Source organism: Xyrauchen texanus, chromosome 6, assembly GCF_025860055.1.
Source record: "Xyrauchen texanus isolate HMW12.3.18 chromosome 6, RBS_HiC_50CHRs, whole genome shotgun sequence".
NCBI classification, from domain to species: domain Eukaryota; kingdom Metazoa; phylum Chordata; class Actinopteri; order Cypriniformes; family Catostomidae; genus Xyrauchen; species Xyrauchen texanus.
In genome coordinates, this window is record NC_068281.1 from 35497089 (window position 1) to 35524006 (window position 26918).

Here is a 26918-nt window from a genome sequence, read left to right on the forward strand (position 1 = left end):
CCTTAAAAAAACTAAAAAAACAGCGGATGTTAATTTGTTAACCGTGCTTTCAAGATCAGTCAGTCCTGAATCCTGTATAGCACATTTTTCTGTTATAGGGTCGTTAGCTTAATTGATCTGGGCACAACAATTGTGTCTATTTTGTAAACTTATATGAAGGATGTGGCTTTTAAAGGTTCAATACAAGTTAAACTCTTAAGATGAATTGGGCCAATCCATAAACATTAAAGATGCACTATGTAACTTTTCCCCATTCAAAAAGTTTTACTTCTAAAGATGAGCACCCACATGAGACGAAGACTCTAGTCATATCAGTAACCTTAAAAAAGCTGTTTTATACTACAAGGGGCAGGGGTGCCCTCATGGACCAGCCATGTTAGAATCACATGACCAGCTGAACACTACTTGCATAATCTCAGTAACCATCCTGTTATTGGACACTTTCACTGTTGGATTATATTAATCATGACTGACTGTGAATAGTGAATTTCTACAATGGCATCTGTAACTGAAAACTATTGTGTTTGAATGATGCTGCATCCACACCACTAGGTGTCACTGTCCAAAATGACACAAGCAAATAGTAAAGAGCCTTTTTCCTTTTTCAGCCAGCGAGACCGGTCCTGGGGCCTCGGCTGTTTGGTTGGTTGGCTTGGTTTGGTTGGCTCGATGTCCTCATCATCATCATCATCATCATCATCATCACCAGCTGGACAATAAGTGGGTCTCTGACTCTCTTTGTCCACTTCCTCGACATTTTCAACCACCTCCTCATCACTTGAATCACTGGTGTATGATTCAATGTCAACATCACTCTCTCCGTTTTGGATAGCATCAATTACATCTTGCACAGTGCAGTACACAACTCTCCTTGCTGGTGTCATTCTGAAATGGAAATAATAGTTAAGAGTATGTTAAAATATAATTAATTCCAATACAAATGAGTATTGCAATACATATTTATGCAATACATTCCACTGAAGTCACACAATACTGTCTGGCTAGCCTAATGTGCTCTCTACTTAACAATCCAAAACATTTGCACTTGTCCCTGAACAACCATTCCCCAAAGCATTCCACAAACAGTATCTGCCTTGTGCAACAAGCAGATATTTTTGGGCAAACAAACAAAGTCCAGATAAAAAAACAGTTAACTATATTTGACTGCTAACAGAAATAACATTGATTTAGAATTATTCAATTCTGGTCTAAACTGAATATGATTACAAATAACACACTTATAAAGATTGAATCATCAAATACATTGTATTTCTGTAAGTATTTATCCTATATGTGAACATTTGAGAAGTGTAATGTCTCCATGTAATGTGCAAGGTGCACATGCTATTTTGACTACCATTTCACCCAACGTTGTAAAGTTACAACAAAGACATAATAAGCTGAAAATCGAATTTGATGCATGCATTCCACAATAACTTAGAATATGCAGCTCATGTAATAAATCTCAAAAAATATATATTTCTGAGATTTTACTTACTTATATGTTGATATATCCAGTCAAGGACCAAACAAGGAGATGCGCTTTCAGGAAAGTTTGCAGGTGAAATGAGTTCAAGGCCTTATGGCCAGACCTATTTACACATTTACTTTCCAATGGCATTGTGATGCAAGACAATAGGACCCATTGGCTATGTAAATGTGGTCTTTAAAAAAAAAACATTTGCAAATGTGTTTTTGGAGAGCTAAAAGTGATGTTGTGATTTTACAACAACAGATCTTACAGTGTTAAACGCGCCAAAAATTGGCCCGATTCACTTCCATTGTAAGTGCCACACTGAGAGGAAATGCAACGAGTTTGCTACAGAATAGCTCAAGTGTGGCACTAAGGTTTGATATTGAATTTGCGATGTAGGTTGATTTGGAGATATAGACATAAAGCAATATGAGCCACTGCAATGAGACCCAGATTACTAAAGCAGGAATATTTCTCTTGGTGGTGTATTGATTTGTGATGCCCCGGCTATTTTCCAACACTGAGTCCCTGACTGTGAGACAAACCTCTCCCAGGCTCTGAGAATAGAGACAGATGAAATAGCTGGGGGCTTTGCAATGTGCTGAGCTAAAATTAAACACTAAAATGGCCATTTATATTGGATGAAGCAGTTCACCAACCCTAGAATCACATGCTTAATGATTTAATGGTTAAAACACATGAAAGAATATGATAAAGAAGAACACTTCTTGTGCATGGGCTTATAAATACATCAAAGAGCCAAAAGGTCTGGTTGAAATAAGCTGCTAAAGAACACTATTCAAATGACAAAATACAAAAATTCACATTGCTATATTATTGATGTCATATAAATGTTAAACAATGACTTTCTATGGCACACAAGCAAGAGTGCTGTTGTACTAAATATATGCACTGCTGTGATTTGGCCTGTAGGCACAAGGCTGCAGGGAACAAGAGTCCTGCTTAAATTCAGTGTAAAAGCATTATTTTAAGTGAGCATTTTTTGAGTTCAAAGCCACTTAAAATTTATTTTGAATTTTGGAGTAATCTTGTATTATAATTTATTTAAAAGAAAACAGGCCATGAAACAACTTTTTTTAAATATTAACATTAATAATAATAAAAAAACTAAAAATGTTGTCTACCAAATCAAAGTCAGTTGGTGTAACCATTATGTTGTCATGTGACAAAAACAAATAATATTAATTGAAAACAGACTTTAGACATTCATTATGACTAAATGTGAAGTTTGACATTTTTATTAAAAGGCACATATTGTTTAGGTAAAATGGTGTAATTTCCTGATATTCTTGAATCAAAAAGAATAATATAAATTTGTTTACCTTGAAAAATGTGTGAAAAACTTTTTTTAGTTTTTTTAAACAAATACGTAGTCAATGGAGAGGAGGCAAGAACCGGCTTGATAATATAGATAATAGTTTAATAAAAAACGAACAAAAGACAACAACACACACGACAGACATGTCTGTAAACTATCTCTCTCTCCCGCACAATCCTCCGCAGTTGGCCTTTATCCCTCTCGGAGGCTTGATTAGCCTGATAAGGTCCGGGTGTGTAGAATCACGACCCGGCCCCGCCCTCCGCCTTGCCACAGTATGAAACCAACGTGAATACTTCTGAAGCAACTTTAAAAAATGTGTTTTATGTGGGTACACCTGAATTGGTTTTATTAAATAAAACCTAAAAATTTAATCTGGGTTTTAATGGGTCAGATCACATAGAAATATATTCTTGAGGTAACAAGTGCAGGTTACCATACTTCTTCAGAGAATATTTATACAAAAGTAATATGAGTCTAGATTTTTAAATGTAGAGATTTCTCATTTTTATCAAATTGGACAGTCTTATTTGTCAATGACCCATAAACAGTGAACTGTCCCAGTGCTGTTATACTTAATAGCAGAACTCTTGAAACACCGTTATCCAATCAGATAAAGAACTAAAAGTGCTGTATGATATATATGTGTGTGTTATATTCATATAAGTGAGGGGTGCATTTACATTGACCCTGTTGCATTAAATCTCATCCATTTTTTTTCTTCCCATAATGAAACCTGCACATAGGAAGAATGGGCACTAATAAAACTTCAATTGGTTTGCGTACGTTAAGAAATGAAATAACCATTAATTATGTTTATCTCATTTGATAAATCCAGAAGTTTCAGGAATTTTATATATAAAGTCAGTTTATTTGTAGGTGTACATGTTGAATTTTAGCAGTTTAATCAAGTTTTTCTATTTATTTAATAAGATTAACTTATTTTAAATCATCTAGTGCCCCTCTAAGAACCACTGATGGAGAAGATGTGCAGCATGTTTTTACCACTAACAGCATAACCAGTCTCTGGGTGTTTTTGAACCATACAGTTTTCTCATACCTCAATATGGTGTTCATTGTCATAATGTTTCTCCATCATGTCACAAAGAACAAAAGCTGAGGTGTCTGTTTTGCACCATAGCCACTATTTTCTGCTCCATATTTGCTTTATTATTTTCCTTCGAGTCTAAAAGGAAGGGAACATGAAAAGCTTTCAGAGTCTTTCCACTGCAGGCTTTATTTAAAATGTAACCTTTTACCAATTTTATATATATATATAAAAACAAAACAAAACAAAGTTAAATGGAATAGAACATAAAAGAGAAAGACAGTTTGGCACTGCAGAATTTCAGTTTCTCATAATGCATTAACTCACACAGCACATGCAAATGCCAGTGAATTTTCTGATGTCCTAAACAATGCTGGATGCCTGGCCACTGGCCAGTACCAACAGTTAATGATGCATTAGGCAGACACACAAACAAAAACAGAGTCCTGCAATTTTTAAGTCTCTCATTCACACTTACTGAGTGGCTGGGGGTGAATTCGGTCGACCCCTTTTAAAAGCATGTTCGTAACAGTGGATTGGAGATGCTAATGGACAAATACAGGGCACAGCCAAAGGGTTGTTTAGTTGCTGTGTGTGGAATTGTTGTGATTGTTTATTTACTCACATGTTATCTTGGGCGAATCTCATAAAATCTGTGTATGGATGGATGGATGGATGTTTTAGGACCTTTACAATTCTTTTGCATTGTGATATTATTTTCATGACAATTAAGACAATTTAAGAACGTTCAAATTTCAGTAGGCAAGTAATGCAAATCAATTCTTATACTGTAACACCCAAAAAAATATTATTTAATTGTCAAGTACATTCGTACAGTACAATTGTAAATATGTATCATGTAGTATTTTATGTACTGAATTTAACTTATGCTGATTTTTTTTTATTTATTTTTTTAAACATACAAAATTGGATGTCAGGATGACTTTCATTACTGTACTACAAGCTTTTATTTTTTTTACATTACGGTAATGAGAATTTGGGGTTAAAATGTGCTTAAATGTTATGGAAAAATGTAGAAACAAATCGTAATGGTCCAAAAAATTGGTTACATTTTCTTTATCCAAAATATAATAAATAACCAAATAAAATATGACTATTTTGGTAAAGATGTTTTTCTTTCTCACATTATGGTAAATAGAGTGAAATATGACCCAGACATTCCTTTGTTCTTTCACTCACAACCAAAAATTCCTCTCAGTGCTACCCCCAAAGTGTATTTTTCGACATTCTACACCACCAGATTCTCCACGTTCATCCCCTACACAGCCTTTCAGTACTGTTCAAGTACAATAGTTCAGTGTAAAGCCACATTCTGTAAATTCACAGCATTATAAACTGCTAAATTATTTTACAATTCTTCAGTTATACAAGTGCAAATTATACAGTCTCATTAACCATAACAGATTTTAAAAAAAGGCAATAATACAGAAATTACATACACTAGTTTTGGATATCTGCACAAATCAGAAGCACAAAAAAATAATAATTTTGAGTTAAGTCATGGCGACAATTTGTAGACTCAACCTGAAAGGCTACATCAACATGGGTTCCCTCTGAAATTTCCAAAGTGTGTTTTTTTAATGCATGAGTGCAACATTACTTGTCGAGACTTTCACACAAAGTCCCACCCAAAGTTCTTTTATTTATTTTTTATTTTAACATTTAAAAACCTTTAAAGCGTTTTTAAAATACGGCATCTTCAAAAGGTCATTTTTGAGGTATGACTGTGTGTAATTTATGTTGAAATGCAAAACGTGAAAGTGTCCAAGTAATGGTTTTTATACCTTGTTTTACTCAAATTGAAAGCTGCTATTCTTAAAGCCCATTGGAAATTTCAGAGGGAAACCATGGCTCAAATTTTATTCTCTTCTGGTTTTAAAGCTAAAACCTCAACAGCTCTATTTCACCCCACTGTGAACAAAATTAAGAAATATAGGAGTGAATGTCCTCAGTTCAACTTTCCATTACATAGCAATTCCACATTGGAAATGTTAGAAAATAACAGAAAATAATAGAAATTCACTCTGCCCTGGGCTAACGAAACTGTAACTAGAAATTAAAGGACCCCCCAACAAATAAACAAACAAAAAGTAAAGCTCTTCCCTGCAAGCTGTGTGTGTGTCTTACTTTTAAAAGAAAGTCTCCGTGTGAGATTCAAATGGATTTCACAACAGTTCTTTGAACAACAAAAACCGTTTCAAAGTAGTCAGTGCATGGTGCACTTTCAAAACATGACACAAAGCTAAACCCAAAGAAAACAAACCTGCATCAGTCAGATGAATAAAAAGCTATTCGTGAACAAATCGGTCATGAACAAAGCTAGAGTGAGCTCTTTTATGAGAGAGACTATATGGAGGCCTCTGATGTAGTGGTCAGTTCTTTGACCCCTCTGGTGCTGGGAGGGTCGACTCCATCAGAAGATGTGTTTGAGGTGTTTGATCCCGTAGGTCTGGAAAAACACAAGCAGTATAAGGGTCCAGAGCCCCAGAATGAAGCCATCGGGAGGGTGCCAGTCTTTCTGCTTGGGTTTCTGTGTATACAGCAGAGCGAGAATGGGTCATAACATGCAAAAACAAATTCCTTGATTTTTTTAAATAGATGTACTATGTAAAAGTACTGCACATTTCAAAACTGAAAATGTTCTCCCCACTAAGACTTTTTTGTGAACCCGTAACAACATAATACAGGATTAGCATATAGGCTATAGTTATACTGGTCCCGACAGCAAACCTGCAGCCTGTGAGTAAGCACTGTTAGTCATTGCGCATGCGAAGAGGGCATCTTAAAGGAATAGTTAACCCAAAAATGAAACTTCTGTAATCATTTACAAACTCCCATGTCATTCCAAACCCATGTCCTTTCCTTATTCCGAGGAACACAAAAGGAGATGTTATGGGCTGAAAATCATTCTATACAATAGTGACCAGTGGCTGTCAAGCTTAAATAGGACAAGAAAGCACCTTGAAAGCATCATAAAAGTATTAGATTTGCAATTCTCTTCTGTATTCCTTATTCTGTTTCTATGTGAACATGTTCTTTAACCTTGTGCGATCCCACGTCCTTCTGCGTGGACTGTGTGTTTTGTATTCGCGATAAGCTATGCATGATATAATTTCATTTAAACTGACTGATCTCACTTCAGGACACTCTGGGCTGTCAGTAAAGCGTTAAACTTTTGAGTCGTGCTGTTAAACACAATGGACACTGGTGTGGACTATGGGGCTATTTTTCTTTAGAAATCTTATATTGACTGTGTATTATCACATTGATGGGTTCATCCAAAAGCTGTCAGAGGCGTTATATGGAATTAGGATAAAAAATAATGTGCATTTCGAATTGTTCTGAGACCAGTGCAGAAAGACAGCACACTGGAGGTTAAGTCATTCACTAAATAGGGAGCAAAAGAGCATCCTGTATCTTTCCTATGGAGCTAAGTGCATTCACTCCAAACTTCCAACCAACAGTTCAGTTTCCTGCTGCAGATGATGTTTGGACCACACAACGTGTTTGGCAGACATGGCACAATGCTAATCAGTACTAAGAATCAGAAGGAATTATGTTAATTTCTGATTGATAAAATGCTTCAACACTTGCTATCATTTGTTTGTTTGATAGTGCAAAGAGAGAACATTGAGATTTTGTTGCCAAAGTAGAAAAAAACATTGTAACATAAAAGTCAAATAATTTTTAATGTATGGTTTTTTTGTTTGTGCTTTTCCACACAGCAGTTGTCCTCGGGTCTCAGGAGGTTAAAGGCAAAGTAGCAAAACACAGACTGTTTAATCCTAATGGTCAAAAATGGTCAAGCAAAAAGATTTAATATAACCGTGTTTGGTGCAAGAGACCTTGACGAACATTAAAAGTGGACCTAGGTAAATAAGTGAAATGATAAACAAATGTACGATATAACAGCTAAATGGCTGCAGAGCCTGAGAAAGAACACACACACACACACACACACACACACACACACACACACACACTTCAGAATGAGGACTCATCAGCCTCAGTCAGTGTTTGCACAGATACAGCTTCATCATCATTTTGTGTATGAATATTATACATTTAAATCAGCCACTATTAAACATGCATCACCAGAGGTGCATTTACATATTAATGCAGACTGAATAATCTACTGAGAAAAAAAAAGTGTTAACCTCTACAAAGAAAGTCCTGGAAATGACACATTCTTAAAGGGCCTTGCTGTCACTGTAGGTGACCATGATAGGGAATACCTGTTTACAACTCAAATGGAGTTACACCCTGAGGCCCAACTCAACACCGACCCAGAAATTAGCCAGATGTCCACATACACGCTGACCACCAGAACGCATATATCCTGACTCGCAGATGCCACCACTCACAGGAACCTGGAAAACGATCTTTATATTTACTTGACCAATAACTGAAAATATTCAATAGCTCTTTTGTCACCATGACTTTGAATATTCCAAATTGGATTTAAAAAATGAACCTACTCTAGAGAAATATTAATTGGAGTAAAAAGTGTGAAAACAAGCCCCTATATGCTGTAATGTTCAATAGAAAATGTGAACAAACATCTCTTTTTTTCCCCAAAAAGAGCCAAGTTTTGTATATTAATCCAGCCTAATTTACATCGAAAGGAGGTGTTAGTGCTGAAAAGAACAACAGTGACAAATGTATTATGGTGCAGCTCTACTTCAGTGCATTGAGCGCCTAGTTCAACTGAAATGCAGATGGTTAATACCACTCGCAAATGTAGTTCAAATGTTTAGCGAATTTGCCCCAATGTCTTTAGCACCAGAGACTTAGGACAGCAATAATGAGTAGCCTTCATCTGAATAATACATTGCAGCTGAGGGTAGAGGCAAGCGGAGGAGACGTCCTGAGTGCTGTGGTAGTTAACCTCCACAGCTAAGTGGGGCCTGGGAGGGTGCTGGCTGTACATAAGGGGGCTTCTCACATGGCTGAACAAGGACTGATGAATTGACTCTGACAGATCGCTCGGTCTACCTCCGGGAACATCCAAGGAACTGAGCTGGAGTTAACTAGATTCACGATAAAGAGGAAGAGGTAGATGGAGTGGGATGATACAAAGATTATTATCACTCTGAAAGAGATTCATTTTGTGAGGGGACTTGTGTCATGGGACTTTTGGATGCTATCACAAGCAAGGGACAAACTCTCTTGATAGCGAGTAATAAATCACTGTAAAAAGCACAACAATAAAACGCACATTTCACACAAACCTCAATAACAGTGACAATATACAAACTTAATTAAGTTAAAAGATGAGCTCTTAACACAAAACAATTAACTATCAGTGGCAACAAAAAAACAACAATTGCATGAACCAAAAAATAAGCCTATAACACACTAACCAAATTATTTATTCATGTTATTCATGCATGCTGGCAACTCACAAATCAGCAACACTGTTTCATATGAAACGGTTTCCGTTCAGAAAACTCTGTTAGGCTGGTCGCGACAACATTTGGGGGAATATTGTTGGTCTAACGTAGCTTATGTAGATGCAAAGTCATTTACATTTCATAGAATCTGCTACTTATAAACCCCCATAGGTTTGAATCGTTTCACACTTGGATATGGAACGCACAGAGCTGGAACATGAACTCAAGTAGATTATATTGTTAACTCAATGTTACAGACTTTCACTTCAAAGCTTCTAAAGATCTATAGCAGACAAATTATGACAGTATTTTTATTTTTGACCTTCTGTAAAATAAAAAAAAAAAAAAAAAAAAAGAGTTTGATGTAGTTTGCAGACATACTCTAATGTTTAGACCACAAAGCGCAAAGTCCAAGACCATATATTGAAACTAAACTGAAAAATCAGAAATCACAATGAGCACTTAAAGGAATGTTCCGGTTTCAGTAAAAGCAAAGTTCATTTGACAGCATTTGTGGCATTGTAGTGTTGATAGTACAAAAAATTATTTTGACTCCCTCAGTCATTAAAAACTAGCAAAAAAGCAAAAATCAGTTACAGTAAAGCACTTTCAACAGAAGTCAAACTCTGTCATAAAACATCACGCTATTCAGTGGAAATTATTTTCAGTTTAGCTGGTTCACAACCCAGCCAAAAAGGACAAAAGGAAACAAGCATGCGTCCTCCTCCTTCAGCTTTGATTCCCTAATGCCATGAGGCTGAGGCATCAAACTGTCAAAGCAAACAAAGAACTATTCAAAGTCGAAGACAAGCCTTCTCCGAGCAAAATCATCACAACAAGCCAAGTAATTGAGTTTGGAGAAAAGCACCTTCAGCCGAGTACACTGTGATTAGTCCCTGACATTTCAAGCTGGATTTAGAAGTGAGAACCATAGCTGCACAAAAGGGATAACCTCATCCGCAGCTGGAGATAGACGTTTTTATGCAGGAGACAAGAGCTCATAGAAGAAAAGACAAGGTCATATCACAGTGTTCCCACTAGTGTGACCTCACACACTGACTTGTCTTTTCAAATAATTTAAACTGTCATGGAGCAATTCATATTAGGCATACAGCTGCTTTTGTTACCTTAAATATAGACTAAAGATTTTAAGTGTTCATAACTGAAACGATTGTGTACAAAATTTAGACAATGGAGAACTCCTATTGACCCGTTTCAGTTACACCACATTTCTCTCACTGCCAACATATTTGTGGCCATCAGCGGGAGAATACAATGGAGGTGAATGGAAAAACACCCTTGAAACAATATCAAGAAAAACATTTCATTTGATCCATGCCAAGTCCCAGGAAAAGTTCATACAGGTCTGAAGACAAACTGGACAAATACAGCCAAACTGGACTTTTGTGGACATTTAAAGGTGAAGTATGTAACATGTTTCACTAGTGGTGGCTCAGCAGTTAAGGCTCTGGGTTACTGACTGAAAGATCGGGGGTTCAAGCCCCAGCACCGCCAAGATACCACTGTTGGGTCCTTGAGCAAGGCCCTTGACCCTATCTGCTCCAAGTTTCATGGCTGACCCTGCGCTCTGACCCCAGCTTAGTTGGGATATGCGAAAACAACTGCATTTCATTGGCTCTGTACCTGTACTCTGCACAATGACAAGTTGAAAATAAAATAAAAATTATTTACAGATTGAGAATGGATTATAATCTTCTTTACTTGAGCTGTGTTATATTGTTTGATCTAAATTTGAGTCAATTAAACTAAAATCATTCATAAACAACAATATTTGAATCGCAAATCTGAGATAAGTTTTCTTGCATCTAATTATCTTAACTTAAATATTAAGTTAATTCTATATGAACACAAAGTTAAATTAATTACACAAGTTTGGAGACGCCATTGCTCAATTCAATTGAGGGAACGATTTTACTCAATCATTTGAGAAAGGTAACTTTTTAGAGTTTACAGCGTTTTTGTACGAACAAAGTGAATGGAGACTGAGGTTAACATTATGCCCAACATCTCTTTTTGGGTTCCACAGAAAACAGGTTTGGAATGATACGAAGGCGAGTAAATGACTCTTAGAATTTTAGCTTTTGGGTGAACTAACCCTTTAAAGTTTTTTAACAGCTTCAAAAGTCAAACTTAAACTGGCCCCCAGCTACATTTCAAATCAAACGTGTATGTGGGATCTGAAGAGAAAAGAAAGAAGATTTTCATTGCACAGTTCTGTGCAGTCCACACAATGTTTGATTAATATCTGATCAAATATAACTGCAGGGGAAATAATCTGAAAAGGTCTCTATGGGAAAAGAAGGGACTGAGACTGAGGTACTTGAAAGATAAACTATTTTTCTAGCAGAGGGCTTAAATTTACATTTTGTTTCAACACACTGTTTAGTCTGGCCTATGAGTCTGCCAATGACCTAGCCACCCCAACCTGTGTTGGAGGTAACACATAAAAGTAAAATCAAATTATTTTAAAGGTAGCAAGTAAAGTAAGTTATGTATTACTCCATTGTCTAGGCATTCTTTAGTACGGAATGGGAATTGTAAAGAGTTTAACAATACTAATTCCTCTAAAAGATTCTAGTTCCATTAACAATCTTTTCTGTACTTTTGAGAAATAAATATGTGGAAATAAAGAAATGCAATTATTTTTTGGATTTACTGCCCTCAGCAGTCTGTTACCAATTAATGAGATAATTAAATTTGATAACAGAACAGATTCTTGCAAATGGTGTGTTTGCGGAGACATTTTAATTATACTTTATTAAATAATATATATTGTTAATACCGCTAATAACAACAAAATTCATCAAGCGATCGAAAGGGATAGTTCACCCAAAAATGAAAATTCTCTCATCATTTACTCCCCCTCATGCCATCCTAGTTGTGTAGGACTTCATTTCTTCTGCTGAACACAAAAAAAGATTTTTAGAAGAATATTTCAGCTCTGTAAGTGCATACTATGCAAGTGGATGTGATCCAAAAAGCACAGACAATCGTCGTAAAAGTAATCCATACGACTCCAGTGGTTTAATGAATGTCTTCTAATGTGATACGATCGCTTTGGGTGAGAATCAGATCAATATTAAAGTCCTTTTCACTATAATTGTTTACTTCTAGTCGCTTTCCAATGTGCGACCATGAGGGGAATCAGTTCATGCTGCCTCTGGTGTGACATAAGCATGCTGGCATTTTCAAATGAAAGCAAAACCAATGAAGCTTGTGAACAGCGTTCTCTTGTAAACAAATCGAGCTCCACTTCCGGTTGTGTCACGTCAGTTCTCGAGTGAACATGGCAACGCGCTAACGTCATGCAACATGAACTGATTCCCCTCATGGACACATTCTGGAGAGTGAACGGAAGTAAACAATTATAGTGAAAAGGACTTGAATACTGATCTGTTTCTCACTCAAAGCATTCGTATTCTCGAGAGGTAGCACTAGTCACACTGTATGTTTCGTGCTGTGGATTCAAAAGAACCAGTTTATGAGAGTAATTTGTTCGGGAATCGGACAACACTGGTCATGCTGTATGATCTGTTCCATCTTTATTTGTAAGTTACTTTATAAATTTACAACATTATACCAGAGTCACTGTTTCAAATAAGTAATGCATGCAAGAAAGCAAATAAATAAATCCATATGATCACATGTTGTCAGGCAAAACACATCGCTGTTTTCACAGGTTTGCTTAAATGCGTCCCCTGTGACCAATCGTATTCAGATTTCATGATGACATTCATCAGTCACTCATCAGTGTGTTACTGCATGATAATAAAGCATGAAAGACATAAAAGACAAAGAGCAAAAAAACGGTGCACTGTTTCTCCCAGATGCAGTTGAAATTGAATCTAAGCAAAATGCAACATTTTGAGCTGAATTCAGTTATTATATATATATATATATATATATATATATATATATATATATATATATACATATATATATACACACACACACACTGCCTGTCAAAAGTTTTGAAACAAAAGTTTCTCATGATCTTAAAAATCTTTTGATCTGAAGGCGTATGCTTAAATGTTTGAAATTAGTTTTGTAGATGAAAATATAATTGTGCCAAAATATTAATTTATTCAATTATAAAACTAAAATGTAATAATAAAAAAACGTTTTTGAAATTGATGACTTGAACCAATAGTAAAGCAGCCAGTAAGTGCCCAGTATTGATGGGAACTCCTTCAATACTGTTTTAACAGCGTCTCAGGGTGATACCTCAAGAAGTTGGTTGAGAAAATGTCAAGAGTACATGTCTACAAAATCTAGGCAAAGTGTGACTACTTTGAAGATGCTAAAATATAAAATGGATTTTGTTTAGTCACAACATAATTCCCATATTTCCATTTATGTTATTCTATATTTTTAATGACTTTACTATTATTCTAAAATGTGAAGAATGAGTAAGTGTTTCAAAACTTTTGAACAGTACTCTGTGTGTGTGTGTGTGTGTGTGTGTGTGTGTGTGTGTATATTAGTTACTTCATTTCTATATTCATTGTCTAATTATACCCAAAAATGAAAATTCTCTCATAATTTTCTCACCCTCATGCCATTCCAGACACACGGCTTTCTTTCTTTTGCAGAATGCAAATTAACATTTTTAGAAGAATATTTCAGCTCTGTAAGTCCATACAATGCAAGTGCATGTTGGTCAGAAGCTTAAAGCTCCAAAAGCACATAAATGCAGCATAAAAGTAATCCATAAAACCCCAGTGGTTAAATCAGAGTCTTTAGAAGTGATATGATAGGTATGGGTGAGAAATATATTGATAATCCCTTTTTACTCTAAATCTCCACTTACATTTTCAGATCTGAAAGTGAAACTAAACAGGCATCACATCTGACTACAAGATGTGAAAGTGGAGGTATACAGTAAAAAAGTCCACACGTATTATGTTGGGGTTAAGGGAGGCGCCACGTCCGATCTCACTTACAGCACCAAGTAAGCCAGAACAGCCACTGATCAGATCACTTGAAATGCATCTTAAAACCAGGTGTAAACAGGGTCCAATGTGCCAATCAGCTTTAAAGGATGCTTGAAAATCTCACGGCTTAAGAAGAGATCAAGAAATCACTGGCTTTTGATAAAAAAATATGGCCAGCCAGCTTTGGAACCAAAGATCACAAGTAGACTAAAGCACTCTCAAAACACCACCACTTTTTCTTTGAAGAAAAGCAAGAGAAACTGAAATCCAGCGCTTTCATTACTAACTGTATATGAAAAGTATCCCAAAAAATGTATCTGTAAACCAATCTCATTTGATTTGAAAGTCTATATTAATGCATTTTAAAGGAAAAGTATAAAATAGCAGAGGAATGCATATGTGCTTCCTTTGATTGGGAATCGTTTACTCAATGTTTTTGGGGCAAAAAAGGGTACAATCTACAAATAACAAATACAAATTCAGTTTAACTAATTCATTTAAAATAGGAAGTATAAAGTTTAAAGTCACCACATTTCATTTGCATAATTTAAGTTAAACTATGCTCAGCTTCACCAATGGCTGCGGTCACTATTGTTTCCTCAAATCGCCAACTCTCAGCGCAAATTAATGACTTCCAGTTAATTTGTCACTGGAAAATGCTGTCAAACCCCTAGTCTGTGTACTGTAATTGTGTAAATCTATGTAAATTATTATCGCTATTATTTTGTATATCAAAAGAAAAGTCAAATAACAATGCAACAGAATAGATCTGCCCTGAGCTGGTTTGTATTGCAGTAGATTTGCCAATTCATAATACACAGTCCCTTGCAAGAGACTCAATCCAAGAATCTAGTGCACTATTTAAAAAAATGGAGATGCACAATCACCATCCAACTGAAATGCATCTGTTTGGATGAATGGGCCAAAATATGAACAGAACAGTGTGCAGAGCTTTTTTATTGCATGATAGAAAGTCTGTGGTCTGGGAATTTAAATTAAAAAGCAAGAAGAAAAGGGTTATTTTCTGTTCCCATCTCAGGGAATGACAAACAATAGAATTATTTCAGAAATGTTTCTCCAGCAATCTTATATCAGAACAGCAATTTAAAGAGTAGCGTTTTGTCTTATGAGGGAATAATTTAGATGCTTGGACAATTTGTCCGACAGTAATATGTTTAGACAAGAATGACAGCAAGTTAAGGGAGCAGAGTAAGGCCGGCTTTATTTATGTCCTTGCTCAAAATTCACAAAAGACCAGGAATGTCACTAATAGGATTTGATGCGGTGAGAGAAAGAGAGAGATCAAAGGTTGAAATGCAGTCTGCATGAGGCCAGTAATAGAGTCAGCACGCAGTGGGAGGGAGAGTCCAATCACAGATTCCTGACTGAATGACTGCTGGAGGGACGGCTCATCATAGTCCTCAATCTCACACTGTTCCCTGCATATCCACTTACTGCCAACAATTCCACTGTCCTTAATTTTGAACAGAACATTCACATTTTTAAATTTCTTCTGCAAAGCTCATTTTTAGCAGAGCAATGTACTGAGAAAACAAGCAGTCTTGACTCATAACAAGCATAAATCCTAAGTAGTATGACAGTCTTCTAGATCTTCTTTTTATACCAGCTAGGTATTGGACAGCAACCTCCACTTTATCAAATGGGAAATTAGTTGCTGGTTTACAATTTATTGCATATGGCAATGCCTTCACTTCATGTTTAAAAAAGTATTACACTAGGAACACTGAATAAAAAAAAAAAAAAATAGAACTCTGAAGGAGGTCTGAGTGTGGTTTTCTTTTTAGTCCTTGGTCCTTGACCAAAAATAGTCAGAGCTTGTGCTCAGCCGGGTGATCAGCAGAATGCTTTTATAAAAGGACTGCATTTCCACAGATATAAGAGCTATGTGACAACATGACCAATGTTACTATGTAACTAAGATAGTCCTTGTTTGTTTGTCTTACATTTTTTGTTTTAATTCTAAATAATTTAATTGAGTTCAGAGTTATTTAAATACTAGGGCTGTCGTTTTAACATGTGAAAGCTGATGTGAAATTGTTTCTATGTTAAAATATTTTCTGCTTTCCCAGCTTAATTTGAACTAAAACAATTTTTAGGTTGATATCCCCCAAAAGTGTAAATATTTGCTCTGTTTGGGAAGGCCCACCAGTCAGACACAACAACAATGGCCTGCGTCAATAAACATAAAAAAGCTAAATCAATATTCAGTGTGACAACTTTTGCTTTAAAACAGCACGAATTCTCCTAGGTACACTTGGACACAGTTTCTCTTGGTTGTTGGCAGATAGGATGTTCCAAGCTTCTTGGAGAATTCACCACAGTTCTTCTATCTCAATTGCTTCTGTGTCTTTATGTAATCTCAGACTGACACAATGTTCAGTGGGGGGCTTTGTGGGGGCCATAACATCTGTTGCAGGTCTCCCAGTTCTTCTATTCTAATATTTTCTATTATTTTCTATTAAAGTAATGTTTGGGTGTCTAGCATTTATACGTCTTATTGACATACTAAAGCTGAAGATATAAATAACCATATTAAGACAAATGCTTTTGCGACAATATGCTTTTGCACAGTAAAACTTTTGCACCTTTGCACAGTACTGTATATATACATATATGCAGTACGCACAGTGCATTCAGAATGTATTAGACCCCTTAATTCTTTTCACATTTTGTTATGTAAGTGAGGCTTACGCTAAAATGCTTTAAATATTTATTTTTTCACATCAATCTATACTCCATACCCCATAACGACAAAGCAAAAAAATGATTTTTGAAAACTTTATTAAAAAGAAATGAAATATCACATTGACATAAGTATTCAGACCCTTAACTCAGTACTTAGTTAAAGGACCTTTATGGGCTGAAATATGTGCCACCAGAAACTGAATTTGAACCATTTATATTTTAATTTGAATGGCTAAACTTGAATAATTGCATTGAAAAACTGAATTTGAATCACATCATTTGAAATTGTATTGTTTAATTAAAATTGAATTTATTCAAAAACTGAATCTGAATTGTATCATTTGAAATTGAATTTATTCGTTTGGAACTGAAGTCCAATAAAATTTGATCCTCACTGAAAATTAAACTCTCTATATATCTTCAGGAAGATGATGCCGCTCCGTGTCTCTCCTGAGAGCTCATCTTTACAGACTGATCGAAGACGATTATTAGACGATCGAAGGTCTCATATAATATTAAATTATAACATTATAGGTCAAATGTTATTTACATATTGTTAGTAAGTAATACAACAAAGCACAACGTATTGCATAACTACAAATCACCGCGAGAGCTTTCTAATATGCGCGCCACTGAGTGACGTCTGTACATCCGGGTCAGAGAGCACCTGTCCATCAAAAGCTCACTATCCAATCAGAGTAGATCACTGTTAAGCCCACCCCCACGAGAGGTTTGTCTCAAAACAGCAAACGAAAAACTGTGAAGCATAAGCGAAATCTGTGGCAATGTATTCAGAATCCACGATTTGCGAAAACGAATCTTTGAAAAACATTAACAAAAAATGAAGCATATTTGAAGAGCCTGTTAAATTTGTGCGACTAAGTTCATTTTTTTCATTTTAATTGTGTTTTTCTTCTTTTGTAATGGAATATTTTTGATAGTTTCTGAAAAAGTTACGTTCAGTTTTATAAAGTTACGTTCAGTTTTATAAAGTTACATTCATTATTATTGACACAATCGTAATTCCATAGTTTCATGGCGGGTAACGTACTGTGCTCCAAAACATTGGTGCTGATTGGCCCAAGAGGAGTCCTGTGCGCCAATGAACGCTATCTATCGATCTGTGCTCGATTGCTCTTCCTTCATCCTCCAACTACCCGGATGTCTGTCTCAGTAACTTGAAATTGAATTTGAGAACTGAATCTGAATTGTGAGAAGTGAATGTGAAGATATATAGAGAGTTTAATTTTCAGTGAGGATCAAATTTTATTGGACTTCAGTTCCAAACGAATAAATTCAATTTCAAATGATACAATTCAGATTCAGTTTTTGAATAAATTCAATTTTAATTAAACAATATAATTTCAAATTATGTGATTCAAATTCAGTTTTTCAATGCAATTATTCAAGTTTAGCCATTCAAATTCAAATATAAATAGTTCAAATTCAGTTTCTGGTGGCACATATTTCAGCCCATAGACCTTTGACAGCCTCAAGTCTTTTTGTGTATGATGATGCTACAAGCTTTGCACACCTGGATTTGGGGATTTTCTGCCATTCTTCTCTGCAGATCCTCTCAAGCTCTGTCAAGTTGGATGGTGACTGTCAGTGCACAGCCATTTTCAGATCTCTCCAGAGATGTTGGATTGGGTTAAAGTCCGGGCTCTGACTGGGCCACTCAAGGACATTCACAGAAATGTCCCTAAGCCACTTTTGCGTTTTCTTGGCTGTGTGCTTAGGGTCATTGTCCTGTTGGAAGGTGAACCTTCGGCACAGTCTGAGGTCTTGAGCATCCTGGACCAGGTTATCATTAAGGATATTTCTGTATTTTGTTGCATTCAGCTTTCCTTCAACCCTGACAAGTCCCCCAGTCCCTGTCGCTGAAAAAAAAAAAACACAGCATGATGCTACCACCACCATGCTTCACAGTTGGGATGGCATGGGGCAGGTGATGAGTGGTGCCTGGTTTCCTCCAGACATGATGATTGGAATTGAGGCAACACATTTCAATGTTAGTTTCATCAGACCAGAGAATCTTGTTTCTCAAAGACTGAGATTCCTTTTGGTGCTTTTTTGCCAGTTCCAAGCAGGCTTTCATGTGTCTTGCACTAATGAGATACTTCTGTCTGGCCACTCTGCCATAAAGCCCAGAATAGTGTTATGTTGCAGTGATGGTTGTCCTTCTGAAAGTTTCTCTCATCTCCACACGTGATCTCTGGAGCTCAACCAGTGACCATCGGGTTCTTGGTCAGCTCTTCTCCCGTTTTTGCTCTGATAAGCATTTTCAGCAGTGAGACATTATATAGACAGGTGTCAATTGAATTTGCCACATGTGAAAGTTAGATTTATATAGCGCTTTTCTGATACTACACTCAAAGCGCATTACACAGTGAACAAAGGACTCTCCTCAATTACCACCAGTGTGCAGCATCCACCTGGATGATGCGACGGCAGCCACCGTGCTCCAGTATACTCTCCACAAACCAGCTATTGGTATAGAGCAGAAAGTAGAGTTATAGATCAAACTAGATAGGTACATTTCCTGAAGAAAATGTGAGTGGTGCTTGCCGTGGCAAAACTCGTCATATAGAATGCTTGAAAAGAACAAGAATTATGGTCATAAATAAATCAACCCAGAAGTCTGTACGATTTTCTGGTGCAGAAATATGTGATTTGTTACCAGGTTGCTAGGGTAAGCCCATCTGGTTGCTATGCAGTTAGCAAGGTAGTACAATACATGGCTCCTTTTCATTCTGAGTGAAATAAGTCAACCCGGAAGTCTGTACGGTTTTCTGGTGCAGAGATATGTGATTTGTTACTCGGTTGCTAGCGTAACACCATCTGGTTCCTAGGCAGTTACCATAGTGATACTAATGAAGTGTCCTTGCCATCCTGAGTGAAATAAGTCAACCCGGAAGTCTCTACGTTTTTGTGATGCAGAGATATGTGATTTGTTACTCGGTTGCTAGGGTAACCCCATCTGGTTGCTAGGCAGTTACCATAGTTATACTAATGAAGTGTCCTTGCCATTCTGAGTGAAATAAATCAACCCGGAAGTCTCTACGTTTTTCTGATGCAAAGATATGTGATTTGTTACTCGGTTGCTAGGGTAAGCCCATCTGGTTGCTAGGCAGTTACCATAGTGATACTAATGATGTCTCCTTGCCATCCTGATTGAAATAAGTCAACCCGGAAGTCTCTACGTTTTTGTGATGCAGAGTTATGTGATTTTTTACTCGGTTGCTAGGGTAACCCCATCTGGTTGCTAGGCAGTTGACATAGTGATACTTATCAAGTCTCCTTGCCATCCTTATTGAAATAAGTCAACCCGGAAGTCTCTACGTTTTTCTGATGCAGAGATATGTGATTTGTTACTCGGTTGCTAGGGTAAGCCCATCTGGTTGCTAGGCAGTTACCATAGTGATACTAATGAAGTCTCCTTGCCATCCTGATTGAAATAAGTCAACCCGGAAGTCTCTATGTTTTTGTGATGCAGAGATATGTGATTTGTTACTCGGTTGCTAGGGTAACCCCATCTGGTTGCTAGGCAGATACCATAGTGATACTAATCAAGTGTCCTTGCCATCCTTATTGAAATAAGTCAACCCGGAAGTCTCTACGTTTTTCTGATGCAGAGATATGTGATTTGTTACTTGGTTGCTAGGGTAAGCCCATCTGGTTGCTAGGCAGTTACCATAGTGATACTAATGAAGTCTCCTTGCCATCCTGATTGAAATAAGTCAACCCGGAAGTCTCTATGTTTTTGTGATGCAGAGATATGTGATTTGTTACTCGGTTGCTAGGGTAAGCCCATCTGGTTGCTAGGCAGTTACCATAGTGATACTAATGAAGTCTCCTTGCCATCCTGATTGAAATAAGTCAACCCGGAAGTCTCTACGTTTTTCTGATGCAGAGATATGTGATTTGTTACTCGGTTGCTAGGGTAACCCCATCTGGTTGCTAGGCAGTTACCATAGTGATACTAATCAAGTATCCTGGCCATCCTGATTAAAAGAAATCAACCCAGAAGTCTCTTCAATTTTCTGGTGCAGAGATATGTGATTTGTTACTCGGTTGCTAGGGTAACCCCATGTGGTTGCTAGGCAGTTACCATAGTGATACTTATCAAGTCTCCTTACTATCCAGAGTAAAATCAGTCAACCAGGAAGTCTCTACGATGTTCTGATCCAGAGATATGTGATTTGTTATTTGGTTGCTAGGGTAACCCCTCCTTGTTGCTAGGCAGTTACCATAGTGATACTTATGAAGTCTCCTTGCCATCCTGAGTGAAATAAACCAACCCAGAAATCTCTACGTTTTTCTGATGCAGAGATATGTGATTTGTTACTTGGTTGCTAGGGTAACCACATATGGTTGCTAGGCAGTTACCATAGTGATACTAATGAAGTCTCCTTGCCATCCTGAATGAAATAAGTCAACCCGGAAGTCTGTACTGTTTTCTGTTGCAGAGATATGTGATTTGTTACTCGGTTGCTAGGGTAACCCCATCTGGTTGATAGGCAGTTACCATATTGATACTAATGAAGTGTCCTTGCCATCCTTGTTGAAATAAATCAACCCGGAAGTCTGTACTATTTTCTGGTGCAGCGATATGTGATTTGTTACTCGGTTGCTAGGGTAACCCCATCTGGTTGCTAGGCAGTTTCCATAGTGATACTAATCAAGTCTCCTTGCCATCCTTAGTGAAATAAGTCAACCCAGAAGTCTGTACTATTTTCTGGTGCCGAGATATGTGATTTGTTTCTCGGTTGCTAGGGTAACCCCATCTGGTTTCTAGGCAGTTACCATAGTGATAGTAATCAAGTCTCCTTGCCATCCTGAGTGAAATAAATCAACCCGGAAGTCAGTACTATTTTCTGGTGCAGAGATATGTGATTTGTTACTCTGTTGCTAGGGTAACCCCATCTGGTTGCTAGGCAGTTACCATAGTGGTACTAATCAAGTGTCCTTGCCATTCTGAGTGAAATAAATCAACCCAGAGGTCTGTACTATTTTCTGGTGCAGAGATATGTGATTTGTTACTCGGTTGCTAGGGTAACCCCATCTGGTTGCTAGGCAGTTACCATAGTGATAGTAATCAAGTGTCCTTGCCATCCTGATTGAAATAAGTCAACCCGGAAGTATCTACGTTTTTCTGATGCAGAGATATGTGATTTGTTACTCGGTTGCTAGGGTAACCCCATCTGGTTGCTAGGCAGTTACCATAGTGATACTAATCAAGTGTCCTTGCCATCCTGATTGAAATAAATCAACCCAGAAGTCTCTCTGATTTTCTGGTGCAGAGATATAGTTACTGTTAAACGGTTGCTAGGCTACTCTGTTTAGTTGCTAGGGCGTGGCTTGGCAGCTGCCAATCATGAATCTCCAAAGGCTGCTTGTCAGTATGAATGATATAAACCAACTCCCATGCCTCTGTGACATTCAGAATGGAAGATATCCCTCTATGGATTTTTGTTGCTAAGGTGCTCGACAATGGTTGCTCGGGAGGGGCTAGGAAGTGTTGAGGTGATTCATGATTGGCTGTTTGATGCCCCGAGTGAAACGAGACCACCCTTGTGTTTCTATGACACTTCTATCCGGAGATATCCCTTTGATGTCTTTCATTAGAAGTCTATGGGACTTGTTGCTAAGGTGCTCTAAATTGTTGCTAGGGCGTGGCTTGATAGATTCAAAATGATCCTGAGATACTGATTGGTCGTCTGAGTAAAATGAGCCCGCCCCCTTGTCTCTATGACACTGTGATCCAGAGCTATGTTGAATATAATTCCCTATGCCATTTCATTTCATGGGCCGTCCTACACCATTGTAAGTCAATTGGGGCATTTTTGGGCAGCTCCTGCCCCCCAGGGGTGCAACTTTTACCCCATATTGAGGTATGCTCTTACAGAGCCTGCCAGCCTCTTCAAATGTGGCAAATGACACGTTTCTGCGAAATCCTCGCTCGGAGCTGTGACGCGTCAAAGTTTGTCGCAATGTTAAGTCTATGGGATTTTTCGGCCGCTTTTTTGACCCTGGGGCAAATACCGTACCCCCGATCGCTTATAAAAGTCATAGCACACGTGTCCTCAATAGGCCGTTCGATTTGACACCTCATTCGTGGGTCTACGCCAAACGGTGCGGGACGAGTTAGGTGCCGAAGTTTTGTTAAGAGATATAAAAATAAAAACTAGATAGGTACATTTCCTGAAGAAAATGTGAGTGGTGCTTGCCGTGGCAAAACTCGTGAAATAGCATGCTTGAAAAGAACAAAAATTATGGTCATAAATAAATCAACCCAGAAGTCTCTACGTTTTTCTGATGCAGAGATATGTGATTTGTTAATTGGTTGCTAGGGTAACCCCATGTGGTTGCTAGGCAGTTACCATATTGATACTAATGAAGTGTCCTTGCCATCCTGGTTTAAATAAATCAACCCGGAAGTCTGTACTCTTTTCTGGTGCCGAGATCTGTGATTTGTTTCTCGGTTGCTAGGGTAACCCCATCTGGTTGCTAGGCAGTTACCATAGTGATAGTAATCAAGTGTCCTTGCCATCCTGAGTGAAATAAATCAACCCGGAAGTCAGTACTATTTTGTGGTGCAGAGATATGTGATTTGTTACTCGGTTGCTAGGGTAACCCCATCTGGTTGCTAGGCAGTAATCATAGTGATAGTAATCAAGTGTCCTTGCCATCCTGATTGAAATAAGTCAACCCGGAAGTCTCTACGTTTTTCTGATGCAGAGATATGTGATTTGTTATTTGGTTGCTAGGGTAACCCCATCTGGTTGCTAGGCAGTTACCATAGTGATAGTAATCAAGTGTCCTTGCCATCCTGATTGAAATAAGTCAACCCAGAAGTATCTACGTTTTCTGATGCAGAGATATGTGATTTGTTACTCGGTTGCTAGGGTAACCCCATGTGGTTGCTAGGCAGTTACCATATTGATACTAATGAAGTGTCCTTGCCATCCTGGTTGAAATAAATCAACCTGGAAGTCTGTACTCTTTTCTGGTGCCGAGATATGTGATGTGTTTCTCGGTTGCTAGGGTAACCCCATCTGGTTGCTAGGCAGTTACCATAGTGATAGTAATCAAGTGTCCTTGCCATCCTGAGTGAAATAAATCAACCCGGAAGTCAGTACTATTTTCTGGTGCAGAGATATGTGATTTGTTACTCGGTTGCTAGGGTAACCCCATGTGGTTGCTAGGCAGTAATCATAGTGATAGTAATCAAGTGTCCTTGCCATCCTGATTGAAATAAGTCAACCCGGAAGTCTCTACGTTTTTCTGATGCAGAGATATGTGATTTGTTACTCGGTTGCTAGGGTAACCCCATCTGGTTGCTAGGCAGTTACCATAGTGATAGTAATGAAGTGTCCTTGCCATCCTGAGTGAAATAAATCAACCCGGAAGTCAGTACTATTTTCTGGTGCAGAGATATGTGATTTGTTACTCGGTTGCTAGGGTAACCCCATCTGGTTGCTAGGCAGTAATCATAGTGATAGTAATCAAGTGTCCTTGCCATCCTGATTGAAATAAGTCAACCCGGAAGTCTCTACGTTTTTCTGATGCAGAGATATGTGATTTGTTACTCGGTTGCTAGGGTAACCCCATCTGGTTGCTAGGCAGTTACCTTAGTGATACTAATGAAGTGTCCTTGCCATCCTGATTGAAATAAATCAACCCAGAAGTTTCTCTGATTTTCTGGTGCAGAGATATAGTTACTGCTAAAGGGTTGCTAGGGTACTCTGTTTAGTTGCTAGGGAGTGGCTTGGCAGCTGCCAATCATTAATCTCCAACGGCTGCTTGTCAGTATGAATGATATAAACCAACTCCCATGCCTCTGTGACATTCAGAATGGAAGATATCCTCTATGGATTTTGGTTGCTAAGGTGCTCGACAATGGTTGCTAGGGAGGGGCTAGGAAGTGTTGAGGTGATTCATGATTGGCTGTTTGCTGCCCCGAGTGAAACGAGACCACCCTTGTGTTTCTATGAAACTTCTATCCGGAGATATCCCTTTGATGTCTTTCATTAGAAGTGTATGGGACTTGTTGCTAAGGTGCTCTAAATTGTTGCTAGGGCGTGGCTTGATAGATTCAAAATGATCCTGAGATACTGATTGGTCGTCTGAGTAAAATGAGCCCGCCCCATTGTCTCTATGACACTGTGATCCAGAGCTATGTTGAATACAAATCCCAATGCCATTTCATTTCATGGGCCGTCCTACACCATTGTAAGTCAATTGGGGCATTTTTGGGCAGCTCCTGCCCCCAGGGGTGCAACTTTTACCCCATTTTGAGGTATGCTCTTACAGAGCCTGCCAGCCTCTTCAAATGTGGCAAATCACACGTTTCTGCGAAATCCTCGCTCGGAGCTGTGACGCGTCAAAGTTTGTCGCAATGTTAAGTCTATGGGATTTTTCGGCCGCTTTTTTGCCCCTGGGGCAATTACCGTACCCCGATCGCTTATAAAAGTCATAGCACACGTGTCCTCAATAGGCCGTTCGATTTGACACCTCATTCGTGGGTCTACGCCAAACGGTGCGGGACGAGTTAGGTGCCGAAGTTTTGTACGGAGATAGAATAATAAAAAGTATAAAAATAAAAATAAGTATGTGAGATTACAATAGTGATGCTTTGCAAGCACCACTAATAATAAGTATGTGAGATTACAATAGTGATGCTTTGCAAGCACCACTAATAAAAATAAAAATGAAAAGTATAATAATAAGTATGTGAGATTACAATAGTGATGCTTTGCAAGCACCACTAATAAATGGATGGGGATTACTAGGAGGCCATGATTGATAAGGGCCAATGGGGGAATTTGGCTAGGACACACCTACACCCCTACTCTTTACAAGAAGTGTCCTGGGATTACAGAGAGCCAGGACCTCGCTTTAACATCTCAACCGAAGGACTCCAAATCAATGTGTAGAAACATCTCGAAGATATTCCAGAGAAATGGGATGCACCTGAACAAAATTTAATGTGTCATAGCAAAGGGTCTGAATATGTCAATGTGGTATTTCAGCATAAAAGCAATAAAATGTATTATACCTGATAAATTGCCATTAATTCAATTAATTAATCTGGATATCATGCAAGTAATGACAGCCCTATTAACTATATATAACAAATTAAATTCAGTGCAATCAATTCACACATGTATTAAAACACATTTTATAATAATAATAATATTATTAATAATAATATTAATTTAATATTAATAATATTAAATTATTTTTATTAAATAAAAAACAATAATATTAAAATATTTATAATAATACAAATAATTCAATAATAAAATAATTTTACTTCCCACAGAGGGAAATAAAGTGTCTGGAATGGCAGTGCTTTAAATGTTTCAGTGCAGACAATATTAACTTTGTCTTTTCGTTCAATCTAGTTTCACAGGGACAGAGCCAAATTTTGCATCCCATAACAGTGGGTATAAAAAAGGCCAGATTGGGCTTCAGGTCTGACTCCTGCATCAGCTTCATTTTGGTGGAGAAGTTTTAAGTGTAACTAACCAAGAAATTTAAATGTTGTTGATTACATGAGGCTTTACAAGGAAATAACTTTCCCATATAAAAATGTAAAAAGGCATGCATATAACTGCATAAATATTCATGCAAAAGACTTCAGGACATCTGCACTGTGCCTGACATCAACATGTAGTGACACAGATAAGAAGCACGCACATTCAAAGCTCAGTTCTTACAGGTACTTCACTGAACTAACAGAGAATGCTGCGCTCAAAATGTTATGATTGTGCTTACGTAGATTCCATTTCTGGGAGTAACTGGACTGTGCAGTCCATGTTGTACAGTATGCATAGAAGCAGGTAAGGCCATCACAAATTGGTAAATTTCACATATAACATGGTCACAACATTGGTTTTTAACAGCTACTAGTAATTTAAGGAACAGCAGCAAGGTAAATACAAAACATAATTAAATACCTTAGTGCTTTATTATC

The 26918-nt window shown here is 37.6% G+C and overlaps 1 protein-coding gene across 2 annotated transcripts in view; it reads right to left on the reverse strand.

The window, feature by feature from the left end:
• Nucleotides 1–5539: 5539 nt before the first annotated feature.
• Nucleotides 5540–26918, reverse strand: part of LOC127644603 (GPI-anchor transamidase-like) — a 44074-nt gene continuing 22695 nt past the window's right edge. For both annotated transcript variants that reach the window (XM_052127861.1, XM_052127864.1), the window contains exon 11: nt 5540–6412. In XM_052127861.1, the coding sequence (XP_051983821.1) occupies nt 6296–6412 (117 nt within the window). In that variant the 3' untranslated portion in view covers nt 5540–6295. The remainder of the gene's footprint in view (nt 6413–26918) is intronic.